Source organism: Hippopotamus amphibius, chromosome 17, assembly GCF_030028045.1.
Source record: "Hippopotamus amphibius kiboko isolate mHipAmp2 chromosome 17, mHipAmp2.hap2, whole genome shotgun sequence".
In the NCBI taxonomy this organism is placed as follows: domain Eukaryota; kingdom Metazoa; phylum Chordata; class Mammalia; order Artiodactyla; family Hippopotamidae; genus Hippopotamus; species Hippopotamus amphibius.
In genome coordinates this window covers 40,276,299-40,303,984 of record NC_080202.1, presented here as the reverse complement: position 1 = coordinate 40,303,984, position 27,686 = coordinate 40,276,299, and the positions used below count along the sequence as shown (strand labels likewise).

General features: G+C 39.8%; 3 protein-coding genes across 4 annotated transcripts; all 3 read left to right on the top strand.

The window, feature by feature from the left end:
- Positions 1-1,923: 1,923 nt before the first annotated feature.
- On the top strand, positions 1,924-8,265 carry LOC130840113 (keratin-associated protein 4-7-like). 2 transcript variants are annotated; one of them, XM_057715228.1, is made up of 2 exons: positions 1,924-2,131; positions 7,835-8,265. In XM_057715228.1, the coding sequence occupies exons 1-2, from the start codon at positions 1,924-1,926 to the stop codon at positions 8,263-8,265; spliced, it is 639 nt and encodes a 212-aa protein (XP_057571211.1). The 2 variants fall into 2 exon arrangements, with proteins under 2 accessions (XP_057571211.1, XP_057571212.1); XM_057715229.1 differs by lacking the exon at positions 1,924-2,131 and having other exon boundaries at positions 7,783-8,265.
- A 5,526-nt stretch (positions 8,266-13,791) lies between these two features.
- Positions 13,792-14,274, top strand: LOC130840114 (keratin-associated protein 4-7-like). The gene has a single exon (XM_057715231.1). The coding sequence runs from the start codon at positions 13,792-13,794 to the stop codon at positions 14,272-14,274; it is 483 nt and encodes a 160-aa protein (XP_057571214.1).
- A 5,526-nt stretch (positions 14,275-19,800) lies between these two features.
- LOC130840341 (keratin-associated protein 4-7-like) lies at positions 19,801-20,283 on the top strand. The gene has a single exon (XM_057715765.1). It carries the CDS (start codon positions 19,801-19,803, stop codon positions 20,281-20,283), a length of 483 nt encoding a protein of 160 aa, XP_057571748.1.
- Positions 20,284-27,686: the final 7,403 nt, after the last annotated feature.

The window sequence follows — 27,686 nt, the reverse complement described above, 5'->3', positions numbered from 1 at the left end:
GCAACTACAGAAAGCCTGCAAGCAGCAACAAAATGCAGCCAGTAAATAAAAAATTTTTTTAAAAGATCATAAAAGACTACTACAAGAAACTCTATGCGAATAAAATGCACAACCTAGAAGAAATGGACAAATTCTTAGAAAGGTACAACCTTCCAAGGCTGAACCAGGAAGAAATTAAAAATATGAACAGACCAATCACAAACACTGAAATTGAAACTGTGATTTATAAACTTCCAACAAACAAAAGTCAAGGACTAGATGGCTTCACAGGCAAATTCTATGAAACATTTAAAGAAGAGTTAACACCTATCCTTCTGAAGTGCTTCCAAAAATTTGCAGAGGAAGGAACACCCCCCAAGCTCATTCTACGAGGCCACCACCACCTTGATACCAAAACCAGACAAAGATATCACAAAAAAAGGGAAAAATACAAGCCAATATCACTGATGAACATATAGACAAAAATCCTGAACAAAATACTAGCAAACCAAATCCAGCAACACATTAAAATTGTTATACACCATGATCAAGTGGGATTTATCCCAGGGATGCAAGGATTCTTCAATATATGCTAATCAATCATTGTAACACACCACACTAACAAACTGAAGAATAAACACCATATGATCATCTCAAGGTCATCACCAATCATCGAGTTGATCTCCCTGTGTTATGCAGTTGATTCACTTTGTTGTACAGTGGAAACTAGCACAACAGTTTAAAACAATTATGCTCCAATAAAGATCTGGAAAAATAGAAATGACATATGATCATCTCAATAGATGCACCAAAAGCTTTTGACAAAATTCAACACTCATTCATGGTAAAAACTCTCCAGAAAGTGGGCATAGAGGGAACCAACGTATCTCAACAAGTCCACTCCTGCCACTTTTATTCAACATAGTTTTGGAAGTCCTAGCCATGGCAATTGGAGAAGAAAAATAAATAAATGGAATCCAAATTGGAAAAGAAGATGTAAAACTATCACTGTTTGCAGATGACAGAATTCTATACATAGAAAATCCTAAATATGTTGCCAGAAAATTGCTAGAGCTCATCAATAAATTTGGTAAAGTTGCAGGATACAAAATTAACACACAGAAATCTCTTGCATTCCTATACACTAACAATGAAAGGGCAGAAAGAGAAATTAAGGAAACCATCCCATTTACCATCGCATCTTCTTCCTTTTTTATTTCTTTACATAATTAGTCTCAGTATGGACTCATGGATTTTTATTTTATTTAGTGGGTTAAAATCCTTTATCACCATTATTCATTTTGTTGTTCAAGTTGCTCCGTATTGGGCCAGTGAGAGTCTCTTCAAGGTGGCTCCAAATGATTTTTAATAGTTAAAAACAATGAGTTATTGGTAACAGTTTCAAATTGGATACAGGAAGTAGTCCTTAGCACATACTTTGAAGCACCAGAGTCCACTATGGAATGAGCATTCATGACTCATAGATAGGATCTGTCTTCCTCATGGCATACAGGTAACTCACAAAGATGACCATTTTTCTTTCTATTTGCCTACTAAAATTCTGCTTCTCTTTTGGCATCAAAAGAGATCTTGGCATCATGCGGACAATTCATTCAAACAGCATCATGGAGTCAAACACGAATCACAGTGATGGAGTTCATGACAAACAGGAAAAGAGGAAAGGCAATTCTGTGAAAAAGATTACATTGGAAAATCTTAACACACTGGGAAAAGGAAATCTTATTTTTCCTTATCTTAAAATATTTAACCAGAAAAACACAATGATCTACTATAATGACTAATATCTCTTCAAGAAAATAAACTAGGAAACAGTCCAGGATATGGACACAGCAATCTCAGCAAAGTAAAACAGGACAAGCATCAAGTTTTAAATTCAGTAAATTCACTCTTTTACTAATATCAGAAACTCCATCTTCTAACAACATGGTCAACTCCTGTTGTGGATCACTTTGCTCTGACCAGAGCTGTGGCCAAGACTTCTGCCAGGAGACCTGCTGCCACCCCAGCAGCTGCCAGACCTCCTGCTGCAGGACCACCTGCTGCTGCCCCAGATGCTGCATCTCCAGTTGCCACCACCCTTCCTGGAACAGCTCCAGCTGCTGCCACCCCTCTTGCTATGGCTCCCGCTCCTGTGGCTCCAGCTGCTGCCTGCGCCCAGTCTGTGGCCGGGTCTCCTGCCACACCACTTGCTATCGCCCCACCTGTGTCATCTCCACCTGCCCCCGCCCTGTGTGCTGCCCTTCTTCCTGCTGCTGAGCTCTCTGCCCTCTGACTGCCATCTCCATTCACCTCTGTGCCCGCAGAGGTAGACCCTCCTTTTGTGCTGACCCCTAGGACACATGGAGTGGGGCTGATGTTGCTCAACTGAATTGGGCTTCATGATTCCAATGAGGAACCAGGCCATGTTATTGAGGAAGATGCCTATGGCCTGGAGCACTTCTATGGTAGCAGATTTTACCCTTCCACTTGACAACTGCTGAAATCATTCCCCTACTTTCCTTTTCCTAGGACTTTTCTATAACCTAATCTATTTCTGTACCAAAATAAAGTTACACTTCCTGCACTCAAAATTCAGTGTGATGTTTGCTCCTTTGAGATTTTGTGTTCAGGTCCTAGACGAGTGTATTTGACCAACACCTGCAGGACACACAGCATGCTCTTGTCACTTCTCAGTTCCATTATTCACTGCCTGATTCTTCCCTAGGTGCCTCCTAATTTCATGGGCAAATCATCTGACACTAAGCATCTGATGAAGGAAAAGAACAAATAAGTGAAAAGTAGAGTTTTGGAGAACTTCGTGTATATAAAAGCCGAAAGAACACAGTATATGGTTCACGCATCACCTCAGCTAAATAGCTGCAGAAGGTGCTGTTTAACACAGTCTGCAAGTTTGTATTCAGACCTGCACTGGACGATATACGTGTCACCCATGCAGCAAACCAAGTGTGCCCTGATTCTGCCCCTATTTACCATAGGACCACAGTCATGCCTCCCTTCTTTCTTTTGATAGGAAAGTTTCAAATCCACATGCACTCCTAAGGACAAACAGGGGACCCAGACGAGCGACTCAGGTCCTTGATAAGACAATGCGTTTGGTGGAAACTGGCAAATGGCAGACTGCACGACCACATCGGAGAGTAGTGTTGAGGTCCTGTCAATTGTTTCTATGTGGATATGGGAGCCAATGTTTTCACTGAAAGGGAGTCTGCTTTCATTGGTCCTTTAGATGTCATTCTTTTCACCCATTCATGTATAAAGTATCTGTTGAGCATTTATTACATGGGAGACTCTGTTTAAAGACACTGGGGTAGCTGGGGAAACCAACACACAAAAAACTCTGCACAAATGGAACTGGCGTTCTGTGGAGTTTCTCAAAAAATTCACTGTTTGTTGTGTTTACTTTTATGTATTTTCTATACTTTTGTCCACAGAGGCTTGTACACAATATTTTTCTCTGTGCTGTTATTTCTGTGAAAAAAATTCACTTTGGAGCCCTTCTTTCGATGCAGGTATCTGGTACAAATGGGAACACAATTGCCAAAAGGACAATTTTACTAATGATGTACCCTTCAACCCGAGAGCCCACTAAATCTGCCTCGTTTGGAGACATAGCTAGAGGGCAGGCTCACTGATGAGGAAGGGAATGGAGGTAAATCAGCAGTTACTTACCTGGGGGGAGGACTAAACAGGAAGTGGGGTTCCCACAGTACAAAACCTTCCTGAAACTAAGAAATGAACACTAGCAAGGACATGAGACATAAGCTCAGTGTACATAAATTAATTGTATTTTATGTAGTAGCAACAAACACTTACATAATTAAATTTAAACAAGAGCAATTCCACTTACATGTAGATGTAGTAAAACATCAAAAATGGAGGGAAAGGAGAGAGAATACCTAACATAGAAAAAATTTGCCAGTTGCCTGTGGGTACTGACTAGGAATTCACATCTGATGCTTGAGGAGTGGGGAATGGAGATGTAATCAGGTAATTTCTGACTGCTCTTTGATGTGTTTTCTTTTTAAATATTTTTCTGGGATTTCCTTGGTGGCACAGTGGTTAAGAATCTGCCTGCCAATGCGTGGACACGGGTTCGATCCCTGGTCCGGGAAGATCCCACATGCCTTGGAGCAACTAAGCCCGTGTGCCACAACTACTGAGCCTGTATTCTGGAGCTGACAAGCCACAACTACTGAGCCCTCAGACAACAACTACTGAAGCCCACATGCCTAGAGCCCGTGCTCCGTAACATGAGAAACCATCACAATGAGAAGCCTGCACACCACAATGAAGAGTAGTCCCCACTCTTTCCAACTAGAGAAAGCTTGCACATAGCAAAAAAGACCCAACGCAGCCAGTAAATAAATAAATTTATTTAAAATAAATAAATTAATAAATATTTTTCAATACTTTTGTGCACTCAGGCTTATACACAATATTTTTCTCTGTGCTTTTATTTATACAAAGATTAGCTTTGGAACCCTTCCTTAGATGCAGGTATCTGTGCTACAAATGGGGATGCAGTCCCCAAAAGAACAGATTTTTGGAGGTAGAGCATCAACTGACAGTTGCCTATAAATTGGGCTCATAGAGTACTATATAAAGAAATTTATATAAAAGCAAAACAGTAGAAAATAAAACCTCCCTAAATACCAAAAGACATACTAAGAAAGAGAGGGAGAAAATAAAACAAATAGTTAAAGATTACACATAAAGATATAGAAATAAAGAACTAGGTATTAATATATACATTATATATAATATAGAATTCATCATATATTATATATCACTATTCATTATATTTTATATCTAACTATACATTATATTATATATATATGTATCACAATATATAATATATACAATAAAAACTACATAACTAAGGCCAAAAAATTGATCAATTGATGATACCAATACATGGGCTAAATAAGTTACATTATGTCCACAGAATGGATTACTTTGTGGCTAAAAATATAATGTTGAATATCTGAATGTTCTACTGGGAAGTAATCTATGGGATAAATTTTTAAGTTAAAAAAAGCAAGTCAGAGCCATGTGTGTATATTATACACACCATCTATTTAAGAAACAAAGGCGATATAAATATGCAAAAAATATGTATTTAAAATAGCAATGAGAAAGAAAACTTAAAGTTATATAAATGACTATCTATTGGAGAAGTAAGGGAATGCATTGAAGGACTAGGAATAGAAGCATGACTTCCTTAGATAAGCTTGACAGTAGAATTTATTTTGGAACTCTAAATACTGTGCATAATTACACAACAAAATTTAAGTTTAAAAAGTGATTCCCAGAAATACAAAGAAAACGCTGATGGTGGGCTCCATTCCATGCATGTTGATGATGATGTATGGTCCAAGTGTTTACCTCAGGTGTTTACCACACAGCTGAAGATGGACATTTAGGTAAGTTGAATATGAGAGATTTGAGTGGTCCAAATGTAATATCATGCATAATGGATGAACACATGAGTTACATTTTTAAATTATGTCAAGGAAAACCATAAGAGGAGAGGAGGCTTCTGAGCCAGAACTTAAAGGGAAAATAAGAAAGTGCTGAGTTGATGTGGGAGAAGGAACGTTCTAAGGAGATATAACAGCACAAAGGTGGTGGCATTAGTTTTGTTTACATTTCACAGACTTACAGGATTTACAACCTTAATTCACTTCTATGGGAACTCTTAGACAATAGTAAGTACCTCATGGGTTCTTTGAGAAGAAAAATAAGATAATAATTTCAAAGCATTCAGCAGAATGTTGGGCGCATGGCAAGCATTCACAAACAGTAGCCATCTATATTATTTCATTTTTCATTGAAAGTAGGTAATGCTTTCTTCATTTATTTTTTTGGCACTATTCTGACCTTTTAATAGATGATATACTATTATGAAACAGAGAAATAGCATATATGATATATAAAATTTTAAAGCAAGAATAACACTTTGAGATTCAAGTTAAGAGTAATCATTGAACTGCTTAAGTCAAGGCCAAGGATCCATGACTATTGTCAAAAAGAAATATTATTGAAGAGGCTGTGTTTTTCCCGTTGTATAGTCTTGCCTCCTTTGTCAAAGATAAGGTGCCATATATGCTTGGGTTTATCTATGGGCTCTCTATTCTGTTCCATTGATCTTATTTCTGTTTTTTGTGCCAGTACCATACTGTCTTGGTCACTGTAGCCTTGTAGTATAATTTGAAGTCAGGGAGCCTGATTCCACCAACTCTGTCTTTCCTTGTCAAGATTGCTTTGCCTATTCAGGGTCTTTTGAATTTCCATACAAGTGGTAAAATTTTCTGTTCTAGTTCTGTGAAAAGTGCCATTGGTAATTTGATAGGGATTGCATTGAAAAAAATGAGTCAGTTATACATACACATATATCCACTCATTTTCAGATTCTATTCCCATATAGGTCATCACAGAGCATTGAGTAGAATTCCCTGTGCTGTTCAGTAGGTTCTTATCAGTTATCCATTCTATATACAGTAGCGTGTATAGGTCAATCCCAATCTGCCAACTTATTCTTCTTTCAAAAACATAATGCTTGTTTTGAAAACTAATCCTTACACAGATGTAGAGAACAAACATATGGACACCAAGTGGGGAAAGTGGGGAGGGTTGGGGGGGAGTGAATTGGGACATTGGGATTGGCTCATATACATTACTAATAAGAAAAAAAATACCAAATTATACACTCTAAATATATGCAGTTTATTGTATGCTAGTTAACTGTATCTCAATAAAAGTTCTTTAAAAAAAAAGAAAAGAAAACTAATCCTTTGGTGCTTGGACTATTCACCAAAATCTTGCCTTTTGATATACCGTATTTCATTGCCCTTAGGACAAAGAGCAAGGCTTGCCCATTCATAGCCTCTTTAAGCAGAATGACTTGAATTCAAAGTATTAAAAGAGTACAAGACAAACATGCTTTTAGTGAAACCTTCTATATAATGCAGAATCCAGTGCATATGTTGGCTTATCAAGGCAGATGAAACCCACTCGCCTTCAGCATACTACATGTGGAGAAGAATCCTTGGGGGGAAAAGCTCCTCTTTTTTTCGATGGTTCTTACCATTGAAAAGGGAATTGCAAAGCTAACTCTTAGGGTAGTCATTACAATGAGATTGGAAGTCATTTGTAACCCCCTGACTCTCCAGTCCTCCAGGAAACACATCCTAGTCTCCCCTCATTGTACAAAAGCACGTCAAAAAGCACCCCCACCAGACCACAGTCTCCCTGCATTGTATACAAAATGCCAATGATGAGTCCTTCCTCCTATTTCCCTATCAGCCTCCCACATATCAGTAGCATGCATTTTTTCCACGTTGATATAAAAAGAGACTTGACATGGTGATGGCCATCCTCAAAGTATTGGCATGCAGTTATACACAAAAAAGGAAGAAAAGTGACACATAAAAACTCAGTAATAGAATATCATGTGATATTCCGATTTAGAACACATTAGGCAGAGGAAGAAACACCAAAGTGGTTGCACATGGTTTGACAAGATTCATTGAATCATCACAATAGAAAAAGGAAATGATGCTTTTCTTAGATATTGGCATAATTAACATGACAAACACAATTATTAACCTAGCAATATTAATTGACTTTCCAGTAGGAAAAACAACAAGGAAAGAGTGTTGCTCACGGTAACATCAGCTCACAGCAGAGTATAAAAGGCCACAGGAGTAAGGAGACAGCCAAACTCAAGAACCCTCCCTCTTGGAAACTCACCTGTGGAATCCCACTCCTTCCATTGGCACCATGGTCAGCTCCTGTTGTGGCTCTGTCTGCTCTGACCAGAGCTGTGGCCAAGACCTCTGCCAGGAGACCTGCTGCCACCCCAGCAGCTGCCAGACCTCCTGCTGCAGGACCACCTGCTGCCGCCCCAGATGCTGCATCTCTAGCTGCTGCAGGCCCCAGGGCTGCCAGTCTGTGTGCTGTCAGCCCACCTGCTGCCGCCCCAGATGCTGCATCTCTAGCTGCTGCAGGCCCCAGGGCTGCCAGTCTGTGTGCTGCCAGCCCACTTGCTGCCACCCCAGATGCTGCATCTCCAGTTGCCACCACCCTTCCTGGAACAGCTCCAGCTGCTGCCACCCCTCTTGCTATGGCTCCCGCTCCTGTGGCTCCAGCTGCTGCCTGCGCCCAGTCTGTGGCCGGGTCTCCTGCCACACCACTTGCTATCGCCCCACCTGTGTCATCTCCACCTGCCCCCGCCCCGTGTGCTGCCCTTCTTCCTGCTGCTGAGCTCTCTGCCCTATGACTGCCATCTCCATTCACCTCTGTGCCCGCAGAGGTAGACCCTCCTTTTGTGCTGACCCCTAGGACACATGGATTGGGGCTGATGTTGCTCAACTGAATTGGGCTTCATGATTCCAATGAGGAACCAGGCCATGTTATTGAGGAAGATGCCTATGGCCTGGAGCACTTCTATGGTAGCAGATTTTACCCTTCCACTTGACAACTGCTGAAATCATTCCCCTACTTTCCTTTTCCTAGGACTTTTCTATAACCTAATCTATTTCTGTACCAAAATAAAGTTACACTTCCTGCACTCAAAATTCAGTGTGATGTTTGCTCCTTTGAGATTTTGTGTTCAGATCCTAGACGAGTGTATTTGACCAACACCTGCAGGACACACAGCATGCTCTTGTCACTTCTCAGTTCCATTATTCACTGCCTGATTCTTCCCTAGGTGCCTCCTAATTTCATGGGCAAATCATCTGACACTAAGCATCTGATGAAAGAAAAGAACAAATAAGTGAAAAGTAGAGTTTTGGAGAACTTCGTGTATATAAAAGCCGAAAGAACACAGTATATGGTTCACGCATCACCTCAGCTAAATAGCTGCACAAGGTGCTGTTTAACACAGTCTGCAAGTTTGTATTCAGACCTGCACTGGACGATATAGGTGTCACCCATGCAGCAAACCAAGTGTGCCCTGATTCTGCCCCTATTTACCATAGGACCACAGTCATGCCTCCCTTCTTTCTTTTGATAGGAAAGTTTCAAATCCACATGCACTCCTAAGGACAAACAGGGGACCTAGACGAGTGACTCAGGTCCTTGATAAGACAATGCGTTTTGGTGGAAACTGGCAAATGGCAGACTGCACGACCACATCGGAGAGTAGTGTTGAGGCCCTGTCAATTGTTTCTATGTGGATATGGGAGCCAATGTTTTCACTGAAAGGGAGTCTGCTTTCATTGGTCCTTTAGATGTCATTCTTTTCACCCATTCATGTATAAAGTATCTGTTGAGCATTTATTACATGGGAGACTCTGTTTAAAGACACTGGGGTAGCTGGGGAAACCAACACACAAAAAAACTCTGCACAAATGGAACTGATGTTCTGTGGAGTTTCTCAAAAAATTCACTGTTTGTTGTGTTTACTTTTATGTATTTTCTATACTTTTGTCCACAGAGGCTTGTACACAATATTTTTCTCTGTGCTGTTTTCTGTGAAAAAAATTCACTTTGGAGCCCTTCTTTCGATGCAGGTATCTGGTACAAATGGGAACAGAATTGCCAAAAGGACAATTTTACTAATGATGTACCCTTCAACCCGAGAGCCCACTAAATCTGCCTCGTTTGGAGACATAGCTAGAGGGCAGGCTCACTGATGAGGAAGGGAATGGAGGTAAATCAGCAGTTACTTACCTGGGGGGAGGACTAAACAGGAAGTGGGGTTCCCACAGTACAAAACCTTCCTGAAACTAAGAAATGAACACTAGCAAGGACATGAGACGTTAGGTCAGTGTACATAAATTAATTGTATTTTATGTAGTAGCAACAAACACTTACATAATTAAATTTAAACAAGAGCAATTCCACTTACATGTAGATGTAGTAAAACATCAAAAATGGAGGGAAAGGAGAGAGAATACCTAACATAGAAAAAATTTGCCAGTTGCCTGTGGGTACTGACTAGGAATTCACATCTGATGCTTGAGGAGTGGGGAATGGAGATGTAATCAGGTAATTTCTGACTGCTCTTTGATGTGTTTTCTTTTTAAATATTTTTCTGGGATTTCCTTGGTGGCACAGTGGTTAAGAATCTGCCTGCCAATGCGTGGACACGGGTTCGATCCCTGGTCCGGGAAGATCCCACATGCCTTGGAGCAACTAAGCCCGTGTGCCACAACTACTGAGCCTGTATTCTGGAGCTGACAAGCCACAGCTAGTGAGCCCTCAGACAACAACTACTGAAGCCCACACGCCTAGAGCCCGTGCTCCGCAACATGAGAAACCATCACAATGAGAAGCCTGCACACCACAATGAAGAGTAGTCCCCACTCTTTCCAACTAGAGAAAGCTTGCACATAGCAAAAAAGACCCAACACAGCCAGTAAATAAATAAATTTATTTAAAATAAATAAATTAATAAATATTTTTCGATACTTTTGTGCACTCAGGCTTATACACAATATTTTTCTCTGTGCTTTTATTTATACAAAGATTAGCTTTGGAACCCTTCCTTAGATGCAGGTATCTGTGCTACAAATGGGGATGCAGTCCCCAACAGAACAGATTTTTGGAGGTAGAGCATCAACTGACAGTTGCCTGTAAATTGGGCTCGTAGAGTACTATATAAAGAAATTTATATAAAAGCAAAACAGTAGAAAATAAAAACGTCCTAAATATCAAAAGACATACTAAGAAAGAGAGGGAGAAAATAAAACAAATAGTTAAAGATTACACATAAAGATATAGAAATAAAGAACTAGGTATTAATATATACATTATATATAATATAGAATTCATCATATATTATATATCACTATTCATTATATTTTGTATCTAACTATACATTATATTATATATATATGTATCACAATATATAATATATACAATAAAAACTACATAACTAAGGCCAAAAAATTGATCAATTGATGATACCAATACATGGGCTAAATAAGTTACATTATGTCCACAGAATGGATTACTTTGTGGCTAAAAATATAATGTTGAATATCTGAATGTTCTACTGGGAAGTAATCTATGGGATAAATTTTTAAGTTAAAAAAAGCAAGTCAGAGCCATGTGTGTATATTATACACACCATCTATTTAAGAAACAAAGGCGATATAAATATGCAAAAAATATGTATTTAAAATAGCAATGAGAAAGAAAACTTAAAGTTATATAAATGACTATCTATTGGAGAAGTAAGGGAATGCATTGAAGGACTAGGAATAGAAGCATGACTTCCTTAGATAAGCTTGACAGTAGAATTTATTTTGGAACTCTAAATACTGTGCATAATTACACAACAAAATTTAAGTTTAAAAAGTGATTCCCAGAAATACAAAGAAAACGCTGATGGTGGGCTCCATTCCATGCATGTTGATGATGATGTATGGTCCAAGTGTTTACCTCAGGTGTTTACCACACAGCTGAAGATGGACATTTAGGTAAGTTGAATATGAGAGATTTGAGTGGTCCAAATGTAATATCATGCATAATGGATGAACACATGAGTTACATTTTTAAATTATGTCAAGGAAAACCATAAGAGGAGAGGAGGCTTCTGAGCCAGAACTTAAAGGGAAAATAAGAAAGTGCTGAGTTGATGTGGGAGAAGGAACGTTCTAAGGAGATATAACAGCACAAAGGTGGTGGCATTAGTTTTGTTTACATTTCACAGACTTACAGGATTTACAACCTTAATTCACTTCTATGGGAACTCTTAGACAATAGTAAGTACCTCATGGGTTCTTTGAGAAGAAAAATAAGATAATAATTTCAAAGCATTCAGCAGAATGTTGGGCGCATGGCAAGCATTCACAAACAGTAGCCATCTATATTATTTCATTTTTAATTGAAAGTACGTAATGCTTTCTTCATTTATTTTTTTGGCACTATTCTGACCTTTTAATAGATGATATACTATTATGAAACAGAGAAATAGCATATATGATATATAAAATTTTAAAGCAAGAATAACACTTTGAGATTCAAGTTAAGAGTAATCATTGAACTGCTTAAGTCAAGGCCAAGGATCCATGACTATTGTCAAAAAGAAATATTATTGAAGAGGCTGTGTTTTTCCCGTTGTATAGTCTTGCCTCCTTTGTCAAAGATAAGGTGCCATATATGCTTGGGTTTATCTATGGGCTCTCTATTCTGTTCCATTGATCTTATTTCTGTTTTTTGTGCCAGTACCATACTGTCTTGGTCACTGTAGCCTTGTAGTATAATTTGAAGTCAGGGAGCCTGATTCCACCAACTCTGTCTTTCCTTGTCAAGATTGCTTTGCCTATTCAGGGTCTTTTGAATTTCCATACAAGTGGTAAAATTTTCTGTTCTAGTTCTGTGAAAAGTGCCATTGGTAATTTGATAGGGATTGCATTGAAAAAAATGAGTCAGTTATACATACACATATATCCACTCATTTTCAGATTCTATTCCCATATAGGTCATCACAGAGCATTGAGTAGAATTCCCTGTGCTGTTCAGTAGGTTCTTATCAGTTATCCATTCTATATACAGTAGCGTGTATAGGTCAATCCCAATCTGCCAACTTATTCTTCTTTCAAAAACATAATGCTTGTTTTGAAAACTAATCCTTACACAGATGTAGAGAACAAACATATGGACACCAAGTGGGGAAAGTGGGGAGGGTTGGGGGGGAGTGAATTGGGACATTGGGATTGGCTCATATACATTACTAATAAGAAAAAAAATACCAAATTATACACTCTAAATATATGCAGTTTATTGTATGCTAGTTAACTGTATCTCAATAAAAGTTCTTTAAAAAAAAAGAAAAGAAAACTAATCCTTTGGTGCTTGGACTATTCACCAAAATCTTGCCTTTTGATATACCGTATTTCATTGCCCTTAGGACAAAGAGCAAGGCTTGCCCATTCATAGCCTCTTTAAGCAGAATGACTTGAATTCAAAGTATTAAAAGAGTACAAGACAAACATGCTTTTAGTGAAACCTTCTATATAATGCAGAATCCAGTGCATATGTTGGCTTATCAAGGCAGATGAAACCCACTCGCCTTCAGCATACTACATGTGGAGAAGAATCCTTGGGGGGAAAAGCTCCTCTTTTTTTCGATGGTTCTTACCATTGAAAAGGGAATTGCAAAGCTAACTCTTAGGGTAGTCATTACAATGAGATTGGAAGTCATTTGTAACCCCCTGACTCTCCAGTCCTCCAGGAAACACATCCTAGTCTCCCCTCATTGTACAAAAGCACGTCAAAAAGCACCCCCACCAGACCACAGTCTCCCTGCATTGTATACAAAATGCCAATGATGAGTCCTTCCTCCTATTTCCCTATCAGCCTCCCACATATCAGTAGCATGCATTTTTTCCACGTTGATATAAAAAGAGACTTGACATGGTGATGGCCATCCTCAAAGTATTGGCATGCAGTTATACACAAAAAAGGAAGAAAAGTGACACATAAAAACTCAGTAATAGAATATCATGTGATATTCCGATTTAGAACACATTAGGCAGAGGAAGAAACACCAAAGTGGTTGCACATGGTTTGACAAGATTCATTGAATCATCACAATAGAAAAAGGAAATGATGCTTTTCTTAGATATTGGCATAATTAACATGACAAACACAATTATTAACCTAGCAATATTAATTGACTTTCCAGTAGGAAAAACAACAAGGAAAGAGTGTTGCTCACGGTAACATCAGCTCACAGCAGAGTATAAAAGGCCACAGGAGTAAGGAGACAGCCAAACTCAAGAACCCTCCCTCTTGGAAACTCACCTGTGGAATCCCACTCCTTCCATTGGCACCATGGTCAGCTCCTGTTGTGGCTCTGTCTGCTCTGACCAGAGCTGTGGCCAAGACCTCTGCCAGGAGACCTGCTGCCACCCCAGCAGCTGCCAGACCTCCTGCTGCAGGACCACCTGCTGCCGCCCCAGATGCTGCATCTCTAGCTGCTGCAGGCCCCAGGGCTGCCAGTCTGTGTGCTGTCAGCCCACCTGCTGCCGCCCCAGATGCTGCATCTCTAGCTGCTGCAGGCCCCAGGGCTGCCAGTCTGTGTGCTGCCAGCCCACTTGCTGCCACCCCAGATGCTGCATCTCCAGTTGCCACCACCCTTCCTGGAACAGCTCCAGCTGCTGCCACCCCTCTTGCTATGGCTCCCGCTCCTGTGGCTCCAGCTGCTGCCTGCGCCCAGTCTGTGGCCGGGTCTCCTGCCACACCACTTGCTATCGCCCCACCTGTGTCATCTCCACCTGCCCCCGCCCCGTGTGCTGCCCTTCTTCCTGCTGCTGAGCTCTCTGCCCTCTGACTGCCATCTCCATTCACCTCTGTGCCCGCAGAGGTAGACCCTCCTTTTGTGCTGACCCCTAGGACACATGGATTGGGGCTGATGTTGCTCAACTGAATTGGGCTTCATGATTCCAATGAGGAACCAGGCCATGTTATTGAGGAAGATGCCTATGGCCTGGAGCACTTCTATGGTAGCAGATTTTACCCTTCCACTTGACAACTGCTGAAATCATTCCCCTACTTTCCTTTTCCTAGGACTTTTCTATAACCTAATCTATTTCTGTACCAAAATAAAGTTACACTTCCTGCACTCAAAATTCAGTGTGATGTTTGCTCCTTTGAGATTTTGTGTTCAGATCCTAGACGAGTGTATTTGACCAACACCTGCAGGACACACAGCATGCTCTTGTCACTTCTCAGTTCCATTATTCACTGCCTGATTCTTCCCTAGGTGCCTCCTAATTTCATGGGCAAATCATCTGACACTAAGCATCTGATGAAAGAAAAGAACAAATAAGTGAAAAGTAGAGTTTTGGAGAACTTCGTGTATATAAAAGCCGAAAGAACACAGTATATGGTTCACGCATCACCTCAGCTAAATAGCTGCACAAGGTGCTGTTTAACACAGTCTGCAAGTTTGTATTCAGACCTGCACTGGACGATATAGGTGTCACCCATGCAGCAAACCAAGTGTGCCCTGATTCTGCCCCTATTTACCATAGGACCACAGTCATGCCTCCCTTCTTTCTTTTGATAGGAAAGTTTCAAATCCACATGCACTCCTAAGGACAAACAGGGGACCTAGACGAGTGACTCAGGTCCTTGATAAGACAATGCGTTTTGGTGGAAACTGGCAAATGGCAGACTGCACGACCACATCGGAGAGTAGTGTTGAGGCCCTGTCAATTGTTTCTATGTGGATATGGGAGCCAATGTTTTCACTGAAAGGGAGTCTGCTTTCATTGGTCCTTTAGATGTCATTCTTTTCACCCATTCATGTATAAAGTATCTGTTGCGCATTTATTACATGGGAGACTCTGTTTAAAGACACTGGGGTAGCTGGGGAAACCAACACACAAAAAAACTCTGCACAAATGGAACTGATGTTCTGTGGAGTTTCTCAAAAAATTCACTGTTTGTTGTGTTTACTTTTATGTATTTTCTATACTTTTGTCCACAGAGGCTTGTACACAATATTTTTCTCTGTGCTGTTTTCTGTGAAAAAAATTCACTTTGGAGCCCTTCTTTCGATGCAGGTATCTGGTACAAATGGGAACAGAATTGCCAAAAGGACAATTTTACTAATGATGTACCCTTCAACCCGAGAGCCCACTAAATCTGCCTCGTTTGGAGACATAGCTAGAGGGCAGGCTCACTGATGAGGAAGGGAATGGAGGTAAATCAGCAGTTACTTACCTGGGGGGAGGACTAAACAGGAAGTGGGGTTCCCACAGTACAAAACCTTCCTGAAACTAAGAAATGAACACTAGCAAGGACATGAGACGTTAGGTCAGTGTACATAAATTAATTGTATTTTATGTAGTAGCAACAAACACTTACATAATTAAATTTAAACAAGAGCAATTCCACTTACATGTAGATGTAGTAAAACATCAAAAATGGAGGGAAAGGAGAGAGAATACCTAACATAGAAAAAATTTGCCAGTTGCCTGTGGGTACTGACTAGGAATTCACATCTGATGCTTGAGGAGTGGGGAATGGAGATGTAATCAGGTAATTTCTGACTGCTCTTTGATGTGTTTTCTTTTTAAATATTTTTCTGGGATTTCCTTGGTGGCACAGTGGTTAAGAATCTGCCTGCCAATGCGTGGACACGGGTTCGATCCCTGGTCCGGGAAGATCCCACATGCCTTGGAGCAACTAAGCCCGTGTGCCACAACTACTGAGCCTGTATTCTGGAGCTGACAAGCCACAGCTAGTGAGCCCTCAGACAACAACTACTGAAGCCCACACGCCTAGAGCCCGTGCTCCGCAACATGAGAAACCATCACAATGAGAAGCCTGCACACCACAATGAAGAGTAGTCCCCACTCTTTCCAACTAGAGAAAGCTTGCACATAGCAAAAAAGACCCAACACAGCCAGTAAATAAATAAATTTATTTAAAATAAATAAATTAATAAATATTTTTCGATACTTTTGTGCACTCAGGCTTATACACAATATTTTTCTCTGTGCTTTTATTTATACAAAGATTAGCTTTGGAACCCTTCCTTAGATGCAGGTATCTGTGCTACAAATGGGGATGCAGTCCCCAACAGAACAGATTTTTGGAGGTAGAGCATCAACTGACAGTTGCCTGTAAATTGGGCTCGTAGAGTACTATATAAAGAAATTTATATAAAAGCAAAACAGTAGAAAATAAAAACGTCCTAAATATCAAAAGACATACTAAGAAAGAGAGGGAGAAAATAAAACAAATAGTTAAAGATTACACATAAAGATATAGAAATAAAGAACTAGGTATTAATATATACATTATATATAATATAGAATTCATCATATATTATATATCACTATTCATTATATTTTGTATCTAACTATACATTATATTATATATATATGTATCACAATATATAATATATACAATAAAAACTACATAACTAAGGCCAAAAAATTGATCAATTGATGATACCAATACATGGGCTAAATAAGTTACATTATGTCCACAGAATGGATTACTTTGTGGCTAAAAATATAATGTTGAATATCTGAATGTTCTACTGGGAAGTAATCTATGGGATAAATTTTTAAGTTAAAAAAAGCAAGTCAGAGCCATGTGTGTATATTATACACACCATCTATTTAAGAAACAAAGGCGATATAAATATGCAAAAAATATGTATTTAAAATAGCAATGAGAAAGAAAACTTAAAGTTATATAAATGACTATCTATTGGAGAAGTAAGGGAATGCATTGAAGGACTAGGAATAGAAGCATGACTTCCTTAGATAAGCTTGACAGTAGAATTTATTTTGGAACTCTAAATACTGTGCATAATTACACAACAAAATTTAAGTTTAAAAAGTGATTCCCAGAAATACAAAGAAAACGCTGATGGTGGGCTCCATTCCATGCATGTTGATGATGATGTATGGTCCAAGTGTTTACCTCAGGTGTTTACCACACAGCTGAAGATGGACATTTAGGTAAGTTGAATATGAGAGATTTGAGTGGTCCAAATGTAATATCATGCATAATGGATGAACACATGAGTTACATTTTTAAATTATGTCAAGGAAAACCATAAGAGGAGAGGAGGCTTCTGAGCCAGAACTTAAAGGGAAAATAAGAAAGTGCTGAGTTGATGTGGGAGAAGGAACGTTCTAAGGAGATATAACAGCACAAAGGTGGTGGCATTAGTTTTGTTTACATTTCACAGACTTACAGGATTTACAACCTTAATTCACTTCTATGGGAACTCTTAGACAATAGTAAGTACCTCATGGGTTCTTTGAGAAGAAAAATAAGATAATAATTTCAAAGCATTCAGCAGAATGTTGGGCGCATGGCAAGCATTCACAAACAGTAGCCATCTATATTATTTCATTTTTCATTGAAAGTAGGTAATGCTTTCTTCATTTATTTTTTTGGCACTATTCTGACCTTTTAATAGATGATATACTATTATGAAACAGAGAAATAGCATATATGATATATAAAATTTTAAAGCAAGAATAACACTTTGAGATTCAAGTTAAGAGTAATCATTGAACTGCTTAAGTCAAGGCCAAGGATCCATGACTATTGTCAAAAAGAAATATTATTGAAGAGGCTGTGTTTTTCCCGTTGTATAGTCTTGCCTCCTTTGTCAAAGATAAGGTGCCATATATGCTTGGGTTTATCTATGGGCTCTCTATTCTGTTCCATTGATCTTATTTCTGTTTTTTGTGCCAGTACCATACTGTCTTGGTCACTGTAGCCTTGTAGTATAATTTGAAGTCAGGGAGCCTGATTCCACCAACTCTGTCTTTCCTTGTCAAGATTGCTTTGCCTATTCAGGGTCTTTTGAATTTCCATACAAGTGGTAAAATTTTCTGTTCTAGTTCTGTGAAAAGTGCCATTGGTAATTTGATAGGGATTGCATTGAAAAAAATGAGTCAGTTATACATACACATATATCCACTCATTTTCAGATTCTATTCCCATATAGGTCATCACAGAGCATTGAGTAGAATTCCCTGTGCTGTTCAGTAGGTTCTTATCAGTTATCCATTCTATATACAGTAGCGTGTATAGGTCAATCCCAATCTGCCAACTTATTCTTCTTTCAAAAACATAATGCTTGTTTTGAAAACTAATCCTTACACAGATGTAGAGAACAAACATATGGACACCAAGTGGGGAAAGTGGGGAGGGTTGGGGGGGAGTGAATTGGGACATTGGGATTGGCTCATATACATTACTAATAAGAAAAAAAATACCAAATTATACACTCTAAATATATGCAGTTTATTGTATGCTAGTTAACTGTATCTCAATAAAAGTTCTTTAAAAAAAAAGAAAAGAAAACTAATCCTTTGGTGCTTGGACTATTCACCAAAATCTTGCCTTTTGATATACCGTATTTCATTGCCCTTAGGACAAAGAGCAAGGCTTGCCCATTCATAGCCTCTTTAAGCAGAATGACTTGAATTCAAAGTATTAAAAGAGTACAAGACAAACATGCTTTTAGTGAAACCTTCTATATAATGCAGAATCCAGTGCATATGTTGGCTTATCAAGGCAGATGAAACCCACTCGCCTTCAGCATACTACATGTGGAGAAGAATCCTTGGGGGGAAAAGCTCCTCTTTTTTTCGATGGTTCTTACCATTGAAAAGGGAATTGCAAAGCTAACTCTTAGGGTAGTCATTACAATGAGATTGGAAGTCATTTGTAACCCCCTGACTCTCCAGTCCTCCAGGAAACACATCCTAGTCTCCCCTCATTGTACAAAAGCACGTCAAAAAGCACCCCCACCAGACCACAGTCTCCCTGCATTGTATACAAAATGCCAATGATGAGTCCTTCCTCCTATTTCCCTATCAGCCTCCCACATATCAGTAGCATGCATTTTTTCCACGTTGATATAAAAAGAGACTTGACATGGTGATGGCCATCCTCAAAGTATTGGCATGCAGTTATACACAAAAAAGGAAGAAAAGTGACACATAAAAACTCAGTAATAGAATATCATGTGATATTCCGATTTAGAACACATTAGGCAGAGGAAGAAACACCAAAGTGGTTGCACATGGTTTGACAAGATTCATTGAATCATCACAATAGAAAAAGGAAATGATGCTTTTCTTAGATATTGGCATAATTAACATGACAAACACAATTATTAACCTAGCAATATTAATTGACTTTCCAGTAGGAAAAACAACAAGGAAAGAGTGTTGCTCACGGTAACATCAGCTCACAGCAGAGTATAAAAGGCCACAGGAGTAAGGAGACAGCCAAACTCAAGAACCCTCCCTCTTGGAAACTCACCTGTGGAATCCCACTCCTTCCATTGGCACCATGGTCAGCTCCTGTTGTGGCTCTGTCTGCTCTGACCAGAGCTGTGGCCAAGACCTCTGCCAGGAGACCGGCTGCCACCCCAGCAGCTGCCAGACCTCCTGCTGCAGGACCACCTGCTGCCGCCCCAGATGCTGCATCTCTAGCTGCTGCAGGCCCCAGGGCTGCCAGTCTGTGTGCTGTCAGCCCACCTGCTGCCGCCCCAGATGCTGCATCTCTAGCTGCTGCAGGCCCCAGGGCTGCCAGTCTGTGTGCTGCCAGCCCACTTGCTGCCACCCCAGATGCTGCATCTCCAGTTGCCACCACCCTTCCTGGAACAGCTCCAGCTGCTGCCACCCCTCTTGCTATGGCTCCCGCTCCTGTGGCTCCAGCTGCTGCCTGCGCCCAGTCTGTGGCCGGGTCTCCTGCCACACCACTTGCTATCGCCCCACCTGTGTCATCTCCACCTGCCCCCGCCCCGTGTGCTGCCCTTCTTCCTGCTGCTGAGCTCTCTGCCCTCTGACTGCCATCTCCATTCACCTCTGTGCCCGCAGAGGTAGACCCTCCTTTTGTGCTGACCCCTAGGACACATGGATTGGGGCTGATGTTGCTCAACTGAATTGGGCTTCATGATTCCAATGAGGAACCAGGCCATGTTATTGAGGAAGATGCCTATGGCCTGGAGCACTTCTATGGTAGCAGATTTTACCCTTCCACTTGACAACTGCTGAAATCATTCCCCTACTTTCCTTTTCCTAGGACTTTTCTATAACCTAATCTATTTCTGTACCAAAATAAAGTTACACTTCCTGCACTCAAAATTCAGTGTGATGTTTGCTCCTTTGAGATTTTGTGTTCAGATCCTAGACGAGTGTATTTGACCAACACCTGCAGGACACACAGCATGCTCTTGTCACTTCTCAGTTCCATTATTCACTGCCTGATTCTTCCCTAGGTGCCTCCTAATTTCATGGGCAAATCATCTGACACTAAGCATCTGATGAAAGAAAAGAACAAATAAGTGAAAAGTAGAGTTTTGGAGAACTTCGTGTATATAAAAGCCGAAAGAACACAGTATATGGTTCACGCATCACCTCAGCTAAATAGCTGCACAAGGTGCTGTTTAACACAGTCTGCAAGTTTGTATTCAGACCTGCACTGGACGATATAGGTGTCACCCATGCAGCAAACCAAGTGTGCCCTGATTCTGCCCCTATTTACCATAGGACCACAGTCATGCCTCCCTTCTTTCTTTTGATAGGAAAGTTTCAAATCCACATGCACTCCTAAGGACAAACAGGGGACCTAGACGAGTGACTCAGGTCCTTGATAAGACAATGCGTTTTGGTGGAAACTGGCAAATGGCAGACTGCACGACCACATCGGAGAGTAGTGTTGAGGCCCTGTCAATTGTTTCTATGTGGATATGGGAGCCAATGTTTTCACTGAAAGGGAGTCTGCTTTCATTGGTCCTTTAGATGTCATTCTTTTCACCCATTCATGTATAAAGTATCTGTTGAGCATTTATTACATGGGAGACTCTGTTTAAAGACACTGGGGTAGCTGGGGAAACCAACACACAAAAAAACTCTGCACAAATGGAACTGATGTTCTGTGGAGTTTCTCAAAAAATTCACTGTTTGTTGTGTTTACTTTTATGTATTTTCTATACTTTTGTCCACAGAGGCTTGTACACAATATTTTTCTCTGTGCTGTTTTCTGTGAAAAAAATTCACTTTGGAGCCCTTCTTTCGATGCAGGTATCTGGTACAAATGGGAACAGAATTGCCAAAAGGACAATTTTACTAATGATGTACCCTTCAACCCGAGAGCCCACTAAATCTGCCTCGTTTGGAGACATAGCTAGAGGGCAGGCTCACTGATGAGGAAGGGAATGGAGGTAAATCAGCAGTTACTTACCTGGGGGGAGGACTAAACAGGAAGTGGGGTTCCCACAGTACAAAACCTTCCTGAAACTAAGAAATGAACACTAGCAAGGACATGAGACGTTAGGTCAGTGTACATAAATTAATTGTATTTTATGTAGTAGCAACAAACACTTACATAATTAAATTTAAACAAGAGCAATTCCACTTACATGTAGATGTAGTAAAACATCAAAAATGGAGGGAAAGGAGAGAGAATACCTAACATAGAAAAAATTTGCCAGTTGCCTGTGGGTACTGACTAGGAATTCACATCTGATGCTTGAGGAGTGGGGAATGGAGATGTAATCAGGTAATTTCTGACTGCTCTTTGATGTGTTTTCTTTTTAAATATTTTTCTGGGATTTCCTTGGTGGCACAGTGGTTAAGAATCTGCCTGCCAATGCGTGGACACGGGTTCGATCCCTGGTCCGGGAAGATCCCACATGCCTTGGAGCAACTAAGCCCGTGTGCCACAACTACTGAGCCTGTATTCTGGAGCTGACAAGCCACAGCTAGTGAGCCCTCAGACAACAACTACTGAAGCCCACACGCCTAGAGCCCGTGCTCCGCAACATGAGAAACCATCACAATGAGAAGCCTGCACACCACAATGAAGAGTAGTCCCCACTCTTTCCAACTAGAGAAAGCTTGCACATAGCAAAAAAGACCCAACACAGCCAGTAAATAAATAAATTTATTTAAAATAAATAAATTAATAAATATTTTTCGATACTTTTGTGCACTCAGGCTTATACACAATATTTTTCTCTGTGCTTTTATTTATACAAAGATTAGCTTTGGAACCCTTCCTTAGATGCAGGTATCTGTGCTACAAATGGGGATGCAGTCCCCAACAGAACAGATTTTTGGAGGTAGAGCATCAACTGACAGTTGCCTGTAAATTGGGCTCGTAGAGTACTATATAAAGAAATTTATATAAAAGCAAAACAGTAGAAAATAAAAACGTCCTAAATATCAAAAGACATACTAAGAAAGAGAGGGAGAAAATAAAACAAATAGTTAAAGATTACACATAAAGATATAGAAATAAAGAACTAGGTATTAATATATACATTATATATAATATAGAATTCATCATATATTATATATCACTATTCATTATATTTTGTATCTAACTATACATTATATTATATATATATGTATCACAATATATAATATATACAATAAAAACTACATAACTAAGGCCAAAAAATTGATCAATTGATGATACCAATACATGGGCTAAATAAGTTACATTATGTCCACAGAATGGATTACTTTGTGGCTAAAAATATAATGTTGAATATCTGAATGTTCTACTGGGAAGTAATCTATGGGATAAATTTTTAAGTTAAAAAAAGCAAGTCAGAGCCATGTGTGTATATTATACACACCATCTATTTAAGAAACAAAGGCGATATAAATATGCAAAAAATATGTATTTAAAATAGCAATGAGAAAGAAAACTTAAAGTTATATAAATGACTATCTATTGGAGAAGTAAGGGAATGCATTGAAGGACTAGGAATAGAAGCATGACTTCCTTAGATAAGCTTGACAGTAGAATTTATTTTGGAACTCTAAATACTGTGCATAATTACACAACAAAATTTAAGTTTAAAAAGTGATTCCCAGAAATACAAAGAAAACGCTGATGGTGGGCTCCATTCCATGCATGTTGATGATGATGTATGGTCCAAGTGTTTACCTCAGGTGTTTACCACACAGCTGAAGATGGACATTTAGGTAAGTTGAATATGAGAGATTTGAGTGGTCCAAATGTAATATCATGCATAATGGATGAACACATGAGTTACATTTTTAAATTATGTCAAGGAAAACCATAAGAGGAGAGGAGGCTTCTGAGCCAGAACTTAAAGGGAAAATAAGAAAGTGCTGAGTTGATGTGGGAGAAGGAACGTTCTAAGGAGATATAACAGCACAAAGGTGGTGGCATTAGTTTTGTTTACATTTCACAGACTTACAGGATTTACAACCTTAATTCACTTCTATGGGAACTCTTAGACAATAGTAAGTACCTCATGGGTTCTTTGAGAAGAAAAATAAGATAATAATTTCAAAGCATTCAGCAGAATGTTGGGCGCATGGCAAGCATTCACAAACAGTAGCCATCTATATTATTTCATTTTTCATTGAAAGTAGGTAATGCTTTCTTCATTTATTTTTTTTGGCACTACTCTGACCTTTTAATAGATGATATACTATTATGAAACAGAGAAATAGCATATATGATATATAAAATTTTAAAGCAAGAATAACACTTTGAGATTCAAGTTAAGAGTAATCATTGGGAGGAAAAGATGGCGGCGAAGTAGAGAGACGTGGAGTGCATCCCTCCCCACAGACGCATTGGGAATGCACGGAAGGACGCAGTAATTCTCACAGAGAACCAGCTGAACACCAGCAGACGGCCTCTGACACCGGATGGGACTGCGGGGAGCCCGACATAGCCAGTAGGGAGGCATCTATGACGGCTCAAAGAGGGTGAAGCGGCGGAGCTGTGGCAGACGGGAGGGAGTGAGAAACATTTGGAGGGTCCACAGCGCAGCTCAGCGTTCCCGGACCAAGACATCGATCCGCGGCTGAACGGAGGGTCCAGGAGCGGGAGTGTGGGAACAGGAGAGCTGGTTCAGTGTGGGAAACATTGTTGCCGGTAGGGTGACGGACCGAGAGGACAGGAGGGAGGAGGCCCGCGGAGAGGAGTGCCCGTTCCTGAGAGCTGCCCGGCCATGATGGCGGCTGGAGGCTGCAGGCTCACTGGCGGCTGGGAGGAGCCACGCGCATAGCCTCTCTCTCTCTTTCCACGCCTCTGCAACAGGCAGTGGAGAGACGCCCTGCGGGCCACCTAAGGCGCTCAGGGATAACAAGTACCCTCAGGCACTCGGGTGGGGCTAGATTAAAACCCCTTGCAACGCCAGCAGCAGGGAGGCTGCCGAGAGAAAAAAAGAAAAGAAAAGAAAAGAAAAAAACCCCCGAGAGAGGCCCAACTCTAAGACTTTCTGTGTACGCCTGAGCCACCGGCGACCTCTGCAACAGGCACCTCCAAGCCTGACTGAGACATCAGTGCGCCACTGCTCACTCCCTCCCAGGAGAAGGAGCCACTGTTGTACCCTCTCCCTCCCCACACACCGACGCTTACAGACGAACAATAAAGGAACCTCTGCTGGTCACAGAATAACGCAAAAAAACCCAAGGACAAGCAACCCCAAAAGTTTGGACAACCATGAGGAAACAAAGAAACACCACACAGGCAAAGGAGCAAGAAAAAAACCCACAAGACCAAATAAATGAGGAGGAAATAGGAAAAATGCCTGAAAAGGAATTTAGAGTAATGATAGTAAAAATGATACAAAATCTCGATAACAAAATAGAGAAAGTACAAGAAACAGTTCATAAGAACTCAGAAAAACAAACAGCAATGGATAACAAAATAACTGAAATTAAAAATACTCTAGATGCTATAACCAGCAGAATGACTGAGGCAGAAGAACGAATAAGTGAGTTGGAAGATAGAATGGGGGAAATAACTGCCACAGAGCAGGAAAAAGAAAAAATAATAAAAAGATTAGAAGACAGTCTCAGAGACCTCACTGATAACATTAAGCATACCAACATTCGAATTATAGGCATCCCAGAAGAAGAAGAAAACAAGAAAGGGTCTGAGAAAATATTTGAAGAGGTTATAGTGGAAAACTTCCCCAACATGGGAAAGGAAATAATTAACCAAGTCCAAGAAGCACAGAGAGTCCCATACAGAATAAACCCAAGGAGAAATACACCAAGGCACATATTAATCAAACTAACGACAACTAAACACAAAGAAAAAATATTAAAAGCAGCAAGAGAAAAGCAACAAACAACATATAAGGGAAAACCCATCAGGATAACAGCTGACCTTTCCACAGAAACTCTGCAGGCCAGAAGGGAATGGCAGGATATCCTGAAAGTCCTGAAAGAGAGAAACCTACAGCCAAGAATACTCTACCCAGCAAGAATCTCATTCAGATTTGAGGGAGAAATCAAAAGCTTTCCAGACAAGCAAAAGTTAAGAGAATTCAGCACCACCAAACCAGCCTTACAACAAGTGCTAAAAGAGCTTCGCTAAGTAGTAAACACAAGAAAAGGAAAACACCTACAAATACAAACTCAAAACAATTAAGAAAATGGTAATTGGAACACACATGTCAATAATCACCTTAAACGTAAATGGATTAAATGCTCCAACCAAAAGACACAGACTGGCTGAATGGATACAAAAACAAGACCCTTCTATATGCTGCCTACAAGAAACCCACTTCAGACCAAGGGATACATATAGACTGAAAGTAAAGGGATGGAAAAAGATATTCCATGCAAATGGAAGTCAAAAGAAAGCTGGAGTAGCAATACTCATATCAGACAAATTAGACTTGAAAGTAAAGACTATTAAAAGAGACAAGGAAGGACACTACATAATGATCAAGGGATCCATCCAAGAAGAACATATCACAATGGTAAATATCTATGCCCCCAATATAGGAGCACCTCAATACATAAGGCAAATGCTAACAGCTATAAAAGGGGACATCGACAGGAACACAATAATAGTGGGAGACTTGAACACCCCACTTACATCAATGGACAGATCATCCAAACAGAAAATAAATAAAGACACACAAGCTTTAAATGACACATTAGACCATCTCGACTTAATTGATATTTATAGGACATTCCATCCAAAAACGACAGAATACACGTTCTTCTCAAGTGCACACGGAACATTTTCCAGGATAGATCACATCTTGGGTCACAAATCAAACCTCAGCAAATTCAAGAAAATTGAAATCATATCAAGCATCTTCTCAGACCACAACGCCATGAGACTAGATATCAATTACAGGAAAAAAACTGCAAAAAAGACAAACACATGGAGGCTAAACAATTCACTCTTAAACAACCAAGGAATCACTAAAGAAATCAAAGAGGAAATCAAAAAATATCTAGAAACAAATGACAATGAAAACACAACAACCCAAAACCTATGGGACGCAGCAAAAGCAGTTCTAAGAGGGAAGTTTATAGCAATACAGTCCTACCTTAAGAAACAAGAAAATGATCGAATAAACAACCTAACCTTACACCTAAAACAACTAGAGAAAGAAGAACAAAGAAACCCTAAAGTGAGCAGAAGAAAAGAAATCATAAAGATCAGAGCAGAAATAAATGAAAAAGAAAGGAAAGAAACCATAAGAAAAATAAATAAAACTAAAAGCTGGTTCTTTGAGAAGATTAACAAAATTGATAAACCATTAGCCAGACTCATCAAGAAAAAAAGGGAGAAGATGCAAATCAACAGAATTAGAAATGAAAAAGGAGAAGTCACAACGGACACCTCAGAAATACAAAACATCATGAGAGACTACTACAAGCAACTATATGCCAATCAATTGGATAACCTGGAAGAAATGGATACATTCTTAGAAAAATACAATCTTCCAAGACTGAACCAGGAAGAAATAGAAAATATGAACAGACCAATCACAAGTACGGAAATTGAGGCAGTGATTAAAAATCTCCCAACACACAAAAGCCCAGGACCAGATGGGTTCATGGGCAAATTCTATCAAACATTTCGAGAAGAGTTAACACCTATCCTTCTCAAACTCTTCCAAAATATTGCAGAAGGCGGAGCACTCCCAAACTCATTCTACGAGGCTACCATCACCCTTATACCAAAACCAGGCAAAGATGTCACAAAAAAAGAAAACTATAGACCAATATCACTGATGAATATAGATGCAAAAATCCTCAACAAAATACTAGCTAACACACTGCAACAGCGCATTAAAAAAATCATACACCATGATCAAGTGGGGTTTATCCCTGGGATGCAAGGATTCTTCAATATACGCAAATCAATCAATGTGATACATCATATCAACAAATTGAAGGATAAAAACCATATGATCATTTCAATAGATG